Source organism: Epinephelus moara, chromosome 17 (genome assembly GCF_006386435.1).
Source record: "Epinephelus moara isolate mb chromosome 17, YSFRI_EMoa_1.0, whole genome shotgun sequence".
Taxonomy (NCBI): Eukaryota; Metazoa; Chordata; class Actinopteri; order Perciformes; family Serranidae; genus Epinephelus; species Epinephelus moara.
This window is the reverse complement of record NC_065522.1, coordinates 18,206,667-18,215,863: the sequence shown is the minus strand read 5'-3', so window position 1 is coordinate 18,215,863 and position 9,197 is coordinate 18,206,667. Positions and strand designations below refer to the sequence as shown.

The 9,197-nt window shown below is 41.5% G+C and overlaps 1 protein-coding gene across 1 annotated transcript; it reads left to right on the top strand.

Annotated features, from left to right (window-relative positions):
• The first annotated feature begins 2,252 nt into the window (after window positions 1–2,252).
• shbg (sex hormone-binding globulin) lies at window positions 2,253–8,731 on the top strand. Its single transcript, XM_050067619.1, has 8 exons — window positions 2,253–2,501; window positions 4,547–4,644; window positions 5,089–5,278; window positions 5,422–5,583; window positions 7,299–7,455; window positions 7,651–7,787; window positions 7,995–8,199; window positions 8,327–8,731. The coding sequence occupies exons 1-8, from the start codon at window positions 2,400–2,402 to the stop codon at window positions 8,455–8,457; spliced, it is 1,182 nt and encodes a 393-aa protein (XP_049923576.1). The 5' UTR covers window positions 2,253–2,399; the 3' UTR covers window positions 8,458–8,731.
• Window positions 8,732–9,197: the final 466 nt, after the last annotated feature.

The window sequence follows — 9,197 nt, the reverse complement described above, 5'->3', positions numbered from 1 at the left end:
CAGTGGTTTGAACAGAAACAGCCAGCTTTGTGACTCCCTCGACTTTGCACTCTCGAAATATGATGTCAGAGATCATTTGAAAATGGAATATGAATAAAATAATTTCACAAATTGAATGAATTCATCAAAATGTATACCATGTATGTCAAGAGAGGGGAAAATTGGTACAATTATGGCCTCTGGGATGGTTGGGATTTAAAGGTACAGTGCACTCTTGCCAGTAATAGTTTTACCTCCATGGATCTTTTTCACAGCAGACATTTTGACTGATGGGAAAAGCACAGATTTTACTAAAAGCATTAAAGGGACAGTTCACCCCAAAATTAAAAGTATGTATTTTACCTTTCCCTGTAGTGCTATTTATCAGTCTAGATTGTTTTGGTGTGAGTTGCAGAGTGTTGAAGATATCGGCCGTAGAGATGTCTGCCTTCTCTCCAATATAATAGAACTAGATGGCACTCATCTTGTGGTGCTCAAAGTGCCAAAAACGTACCGGCCAGCCATATCACTTTGCATGTGTGCATCTACTGCTAGCTCACCTAGCACCACTGAGGTGGACACCATTAATGTTTACACATTCCGCTGTCGTCCATGAGTAGATGCTCGCTTCCTTCTGTGTGGCAATGCAGTTGGTGAGTGTAGTTTGGTAGAAAGAAAATAGTTCCTACATGAAACTGCTCACAACAAGGCCTGTGGATTATCTTGAGTAACTGGGTCATAATTTCTGGAAAGAAACTTTATATGTCTTTTAAGTTCAGGGTGAACTGTCCCCTCAAACAATGGCTCTGTTCCATTCAGATGCTCCAGTAAGTGAAGACAATGGGCCAGCATGCACAATACAAGGACACCGAAACTTAACCAGCTAAATGAAATGCAGCCATTGTTAATGTTAGACACGGCTCAAAAAAATTCACACTGAGCACATGTGACAGGCGTCAAAGAGTCAGGAGACGTCGTGGTGAATGTTATGCTTCCTGCAACATCATCCAGCGTGACCGGTTTGGTGGTGGGTCAGTGATGGTCTGGAGAGGCATATCTTTGGGGGGGTCGCACAGACCTCCATGTCACAGCCAACGGTACCCTGACTGCTGATAGGTGCCATTGACTGGCCCTCTCGTTCCCCTGACCTAAATCCAATTCTATGGGACATCTATGGGACGTTATGTATCTGTGCATCTGACGCCTCAAAGTACTGACACAGACTGTCCTAGAGATTGCCCTGATCCAGGTCTGGGGAGGAGATCCCTCAGGATACCATCTGCTGACTCATCAGGAGCATGCACAGACGTTGTCAGGAGTGCATACAGGCACACGGGGGCCCACACATGAGTTGCCAATGATAAGATTCACACAAGTTGGATTGATTTTCGGTGTGATTTTGAATCCAGCCCTCAGTGGGTTGATGATTTTGGTTTGCGCTGACCGTTGTTACGTCATTTTGTTCTCAACAAATTATACAGTAAAGATTTTCAACTTGAATAATTCGCTTATCAAGATCTGATTTGTGATTTAAGCGTTCCCTTATTTTTTTCAACAGCTGTCAAAAAAAGGCCTATTTGCATATACCCAGTATAGTTAATAGACGTGTTTGATTGATTAACTTCAATACTTAAAACTCAACAACTGAATAAGGGATTGTTCACTGATTGTTCCTCTGTGTGTGTGTGTGTGTGTGAGAGTGAGTGAGTGAGTGAGTGAGTGAGTGAGTGAGTGAGTGTGTGTGTTAAGCTCTTTTCCCAGTATTCCCCAGTTATCACAGCCTTCTTGGAAGGAGACCATATAACGGGAATCCAGCCATCCGCAGAGAAAAAAAGAGTTTCATGACTTGAAGCACAGTCCCCCTCTCATCTCTCTCTTCACTCTACAACACACACTGAGTCATAATCCAGCAGTGGGGACTCAAGGTTCCTGTGTAATGGGTAAACACACATCAGTGGTCTGGCTAAGGTCACTCACCTAGCCTGCAGTGTCCACTCCACATGAATCACCCCAAAGGCGAGAGATTCACAGTCTCATGGAGATACACTTATTAAAACACAATATAACAGCTTCTAACTGACTTTTTTTTCTGCCTTTCACTTTACACTTTTCTATCTCTATCCTCTGTTTACCTGCTGCCCACTCTGTGTGCTTCGTCCACTTCCATGTTTGCAGAGATCTGGTCACAACCATGCAGCCACTCCCTCCTGGGGATCGATAACCTACACTGACCATGCCATATTTGCCCTCCGGACCCCAGGACCGAGTGCCAGCAGACACCCACGCTTCACACACCGTCGCAGAGTCTCTCTTCTCCTCGTCCCACCACCGACACCTCAGGGTAGCTTGAAGTCAGCAGACCACCCAAGGGCTGAGGAGAGTGCGCACTGGGAGGCCTTGGTGGGTGAATGCACTGAAGGATGGCTGTGTTTTGGAAAGCAATGGCAGGTGGACTGCTGCTCACTTTGGGCCTCACTCTGCCAGGATGGGGAGTTGAGGGGCAGGGGAACGGACGGGGTAAGGTATGTTCACACAGGCAGTGCCATGATTATAATGCTTTGAATGAGAAGTTCACTGGTTTATATGTTTGTTTTTTAAAAATACTCTCATCGATCTCAATCTGATAAAGAGCTTTGACCGTATAAACAGATGAAGAAACACTTGGGTTTTTTTTAAAAAGTAGAAATTCTTATGTAGTTACGGTCTATAAATTGTCTATGTGCATTTTGTAGCGTTAAAATCCCTAAATCTCTGAGCGTAAATAGTTCCTGTGATATTGTTTTTGCCTTGGGGAAACTGGGGTTGGTTGGGACACAGCTATTTTCTGGTCCTTTGAAGGTCACTGAAACATAAATGTAACATCAAAATGTTTCTTCACCTGCACTCACCTACTATGATAAAACATCTGAAAGTTGTTTTTTTTTTGGCGAGGGCAACATTTCAGTTCATAGTATCATAGTAAAAAAGTGGTCCTTGGGCTAAACGTATTGTAAAACTGTGTTAGATAGAGAGAGTTCTATATAATAGACAAAGGAATCAGCTACATTTTGATATAAGATTTGAAAGTCTGCGATGAGTGATAGTAGGTGGCTAATTTTTTATTGTGTATTATTATTTTGAATGGTCAGTGGCAAAAATATTAGACATTCCTACTGATAAATTGCATAAAAATGTTGTTTGGTTTGTAAAATGGACAGTTATTTAATAAAATGATCATGTTTTCTGGTTGTTGTTTAAATAAAATGATCAAGTTATTTCTATTGGTAGCTCCACTTTTTTGTAACTACAGCATTTTAACCTCCTGAGACCCGAACTTTTGTTTGGTATGCAATTTTAATTTCTCCTAGATATCTGGGCTTAGCAGGACCTGATAAGTATAAAGAACCAATCATTGTCAATGATAGTAAGTCACAATGTCCTCAAACAAGACGACAATAAAGTCCCAATGATTTTTGTTTTTGATTCACCATTGCCTCTGTAATTACTGTCATTGAAACCCTGTGGTGTAGCGGAGGGTTGACACGGGTATACAGGGTATACCCACCTCTTTATCTCCCACCTCTCAGCCAAAAAGCTATTGTAATTTATAGGAGAGTGCACCCACTTCCTCCTCAGTAGCCTACCCATCAGAAGTATTGATTATTAGTAGCGGGGAAGTCTTTGGATGATGTTTTAGAAGTTACCTGGCAAACTGAGTAATGCTGCTTCGTGCAGTTCCCCCACCTGGACTCTAGTTTCACTGAAGGCAGGTGTCTGACTGATGGACATTGTTCACAACACCACAGCGTGAAGACATTTCATGCACTTCCCCATGAATAGTGGGGTATTTTATTTTAGGACCTATGTATGACTTGAGAAAAAATGGGTACTTTTCACTGGCATGTGTCTTTTGTATCATATTTTATTATAATTAAATTTTTTACAAAGTAGTTTGAACTACTTTCTCTGAATACTAAAGCAACCTGAATTTCCCCCCCACATCTTTGCTATGTAGTTTAGCTTCTTCCAAAAGTAATTGGAAGCTTGAAAAGCTATGCTTTCAAAGTATCTGCCCCAACACTGATTAACCAGTAAAAAGGAAAAAAAGTCATGAATCAACTCATACTGTATGCACTTCAGATGCCAATTGTAGCGGGATATCCCTGCATGCCCTAATAATAGTTTATTTAGACTTAGGACTTTGCTCAGTTTGTGGGAGGACAAATAAGCAGCATTACTGCAACGCCAGCAGCTGTTTTTACCCCATTGAAGGATTCTTTCCCCCATTAGTTTCGTGATAGCCGCTGTATATTGATATACTGTAGTTGGACGCCATATGGCTCTCTTGTCAATGACTTGACATTGATTTTGCACTTCATTACCACTTGTACTCCCCTTGTTAAAAGATCATTAAGTGGAATCAATAACTGAATGAAAATCATCACTCCTGGCTTCAACCGCTGGCCAATCAAGATATCTGACAAGAAAATACAAAGGCAGGGTTTAATGAATATGAGCTGTGCTAGAAGAAGGGCTGAAGTAATGATTTAATGTTCTAAGAGTGCCTTACGAACATTGTGTCTTCCAGAAAGAAGTACCAGGCGGGGCGACTGTCTACCTTGGCCAGGACAGAGACATCTGGAGGCCAATGATCCACACAACAGTAAACCTCACTGTGATCAGCAGGTATGGCAGCAGGAGCAGAAGACTGCACCATGAACGCTTCACAGCAACTGCTCGCTGAAATACTGTGGTCAAAGAGGCAAAAAGGATCCTGCATATTTGAAATCGGAAACTGGTTTAATTTGACAGAAAACTCTCAGAGCATGCACTTTGTGGAAGTATATGGGTAAGCAAGTACAGGATATAGTTAGGAATTCTGGACCCACTGGAAGATTGTTGACCCTGGCTCCCTTATTTTTGATTACATAAATATTATATAACCCTTTATTATATTGCCTTTTTCCAACTGAAGGCCCCTAGAAGTATCACTGCCTTTACTCCTATGTCAGTGGCACTGGTCTGGGTAAAAAATAAAATATTGTTTGTCAGTTTTAATATTTATAAAGCAGCTCAACATTCCCTTTCTTTTAACACTACTCTGCTCTGGGTTCTCTTCTGTTTCTGCAGTATCAAGTCATCCTTTCAGTTACGGACGTTTGATCCAGAAGGTGTCGTTTTCTATGGAGACACCAAAAACGGGGAGGACTGGTTTATTTTGTCCCTGAAGGATGGCCTCCCTCTGATGCAGATCAGCAGAGGGGACATCCTCGTCAGTGTGGAAGGTGGCCCCAAGATCAATGACGGAAAATGGCACATAGTGAGTCTCCAGCGTCGTTTGATTTTCTCTGCCAATCAATGTCTTGAAATGACACTAGAAAAAATGTTATTTTCCACTGGAGACAAGTGAAATTTCCTCCTAACTTTAATCTGCATTCTTCTTGTGCTCCTGGTGCCACCAAGCTGGAGGTGAGCAACCACGACAAGTTTGTGGTTCTGGAGGTGGACGGTGCCAATAGGCTGGTGGTGGGCATGCAGTCCAAACAGACAGAGGAAGTCCTCTCAGGTGAACTCCGGCTGGCTGTTGGCGGGATCCTGATCAACAAGGAAAAGATGATTGTTCAGGTATAGTGTGCTAATCCACACTGTGATACTTAACATTACTTTACATTTGTCTTTTATCTGTTTTGTTCAATATACTACACAAGTTATTGGTAATTTTTTTAGTCCACTTTTTATCAATCTGCTTCTCCTACAGCACATACTTCTGCTTCATATAATGAATTCCTACATTTCCCATAACAACTTTCAGCAACAGCCAGAAAGTGAACATGCGCTTGTCATGAAGTTGAGGAAGTTTTCACAGTTACTGAGCTAGATCCATCCCATGACATCTGGGCAAAAAAAATCCATCCACTGAAAAAGACTGTGTGATACAATTTAAAGGTCCAGTGTGTAAGATTTAGGGGGATTTAGTGACATCTAGTGGTGAGGATTGCATATTGCAACCAGCTGAAACTGGTTAGGATTCCTTCAGTGTTCATTGTTCAGGGTTTTTTTTTTCAGAGCTACATTTTCGGCAGAGGTCTCTTCCTCTTTAAAACAAAAGGACCAGGTGATTTAAACCGGTAAAAACACTGAATAAATTTGTTTTCATGTTACAAAAATCAGTGTTTCTCCTTCCCTGTTACAGGCCTCTAGCCCAGCACCTGCAAATGTGTGCTCACCTTATTTCTGATCCAGATGTTAAGGAGGTTTTTACTGTGACCCACATTATCCACAGAGGTCTCCACCTCTCCAAAACAAACTGATGTGGTAATTTAAACAGGCAAAAACACTGAAGATGCTCCCGTCGCGGAGGGGTTGCTAACTGCAAATGCTCCTATTTGGAGCCAGTGGTTTGTCCATTCTGGGCTACTGTAGAAACATGGCTTTGCAACATGGTGATCTCCATACACAAGGACCTGCTCCCTATGTAGAAATAAATGCCTCATTGTAAGGTAACGAAAACACAAAGATTCTTATTCTCAGGTGATTAAACACTAAAGAAAGCTTACTTAATTATTATATTCCATTTCTGTAAATATATCCCCCAAAATCCTACACACTGGACTTTAAAGCTCAAGAGGAAAATAAAGCTTGCTGGGAGTATTTTTTACAGTCACACATGCCTGGAGTATAAAGAAAGTAATTCTTTAGTGGCTGCATTGCATTCTGGTTTATTGAGGCTTTTGTCAGCACCTCTGCCTCAAAATCATTCGTCAACAAAAGAGCTTTTGCTGCTTATTCTGGGGGACTAACACCGGAGAAATTACTTTTCTGTTGGTGTTTAAAAATTGTACACACACTGTTTGGGGCCTGCGACATGACTTATTATTTGGCCAGCCGTCCTTGGTAATAAAAGAGAGATACTACCGTGAAATGGGTCTCTAAATCAAACTGTTTTGTTTTCCACCAGTAAGGTGTAGACAGGGGGGGTTATGTTGAATTTTTGTTGTTTATGCACTTTGTAACAGGACTGTGACATATGTGTGACATGTGCATAGGCATACATTTTTTTTGAAGGGAGGCAGGGGACACGTCCTCCTCAATATCAAGAACATGTGCATTCGTTAAGTGTCAAAATATTCACCAGAATGCAGGAAATGATGTGTTTGATGCTCAACATTTCCAGGGGTAGGACCCCTAATCCCCCCATTACATATATCCTTGACAAAGTACACTGAAAAATAACCATAAACAATAATGAATGTTTAAAATGCTTTATACTCCCGCTCCTCCTCTCGCTGTTTGTCTTGCAGTTCATTCCACTAAATGCACTGTTGCGTTCTTTGCTGTAGTTCGAGCCACACATGGATGGCTGTGTGCGGGAAGGCAGCTGGCTAAACCTCAGCGTCCCCTGGGAGGCAGAGGCGGAGGAGCTCTGGCCTTGCTATCAAAATGTCCAACCTGGCAGCTTCTTCCCTGGCACTGGATTCGCCATTTTTAACACCTCAGGTGGAAACATTGGGTTCTATTATACAAGACACGGACAAGCGCTAACACTCCTTCATGTAATAACAAGCTTTCCATCAGGCCTGGATGATGCATTCTTGCCTGACATAGCATCTCCTGTAGAAATATACTTGTATTTATAATATACTGTATTCATATTCTATTAATTTGTCTGAGTTATTCTTTTGTCCTCTGCAGTTTTCCCCTTTGAGGCAGATCATGGGGTCAAGATTGAATTGTGGGGAGATTTCAGTAAGATGGATGGGACCATTTTGAGCATCAAGGCTCCTGGGCAGGAGCTGATGTTCTCTTTAGTGGCCAATAATAACACAAAGGTATGCACATAAATCAGACATCAGCCAAAGTGAATTTGCTAATAATTCCTAGCATCTGTTAAAACCGCTCATGGCAGTGTACTGGTGGCTTACATGAACATTTGCGTCATGCAATCCCCATCACACTCACACACAGATTGATGGCCGCTGTGAATTCATCCACAGAGTTATGTCAAGTTGTTTCTGCTGCCTCTCTTGAATTTGCAGGAGGTCATGGTCACTTTTGGTGAAGAAAAAATAAGTATGAAAGATACTTTCAAGAGACTGGTGATAACCTTTGAGACAGATTTGCTGCAAGTGCTTCAAGATGAAGATGAATCAAAGACTACTACGTTACCTATCAGCCCAGTGAGCCACCCCGGTTACTTGACCACATGGAGAGAGGGTCATCTCGCTGTTGGAGGTCTCCTAGGTGAGATTAAACAGCGATGATGTGCAGCGTGTCACAAAACTGTCCACTGTTTAGACTGGACAAGGAGCACAGTGGAGTGCAATTAAGGTCACCCCTGTTTTCTTATTCCTCTTCTTTCACTTTTCAGGTGAGGATGAGGAAGACGGCTCACAGTTCTTGACAGGGTGTCTGGAGAAGATCCAGGTCCAGGGGAGGGATTTGGACCTGGATTTAGCCATCAAACACATGTCCATCTCCTCTCACAGCTGTCCTGCATAGACCATGAAAGTACGGATGTTCAACATGTGGACTCATGTGGATTGCTTGTGGTGGATGTGTTTGGGTCCAAATTACGTAAAAAAAAAAAAAAAGCAATGTGGGTGAAGGGCAAAATTGTCCGCAAAATGAAAGAGACACAGTGGCCTCTACGAAGCATAATGATATACTAAACTCTTTTATTAGGCCACTAATAGTCGAATGTGGTATTTGTACCAATTAACCTGTAATATGTGGAGAATTCCCAATAAATTTTAATATATTGTTCTATAGATAACTCTCCATTGGCCTCCTTTCAACAGAATATGCTGATTAATTTGTGCAATGTGACCTTCATAAGTGCGACAGTCTGTTTCTAAATAAAATATGATTCTCTTTAATATAGCCATCTATGAATACAAAATTTGCTTCTACACTGAAGGCAAAATAAAGTGCTTTCAGGAGATCTGAACACTGATGAAGCACTAATGTTGAATAGATACAGAGTGGGGTGAGTGAGACAGAGAATTAAGACATGGATTTTGCTCCCTCTAGTGGATTGTAAAAGGTAATGTTAGAGTCGTGCCAACCACTCTGTGTATGATGCTATCCATATAATAAAACAACACTAGACTAGTGTAAAATAAATAAAATATTACTTGTCATCCAGGAGAAAATAGTCTATAATGTTAAGGAATAAGCACAAATGTCACACTGCCAAAGTCATTGGTTCTTTTTTCTCTTTATTAAATGTTTATAAAGTG

Excerpts from the sequence above, each read along its gene's own strand:
- shbg (XM_050067619.1), top strand. The coding sequence starts at position 2,400 with ATGGCTGTGTTTTGGAAAGCAATGGCAGGTGGACTGCTGCTCACTTTG. Across the intron at positions 2,502-4,546 it reads AGGGGAACGGACGGGGTAAG|AAAGAAGTACCAGGCGGGGC; the intron begins GTATGTTCACAC and ends TGTGTCTTCCAG. Across the intron at positions 5,279-5,421 it reads ATGACGGAAAATGGCACATA|CTGGAGGTGAGCAACCACGA; the intron begins GTGAGTCTCCAG and ends GGTGCCACCAAG.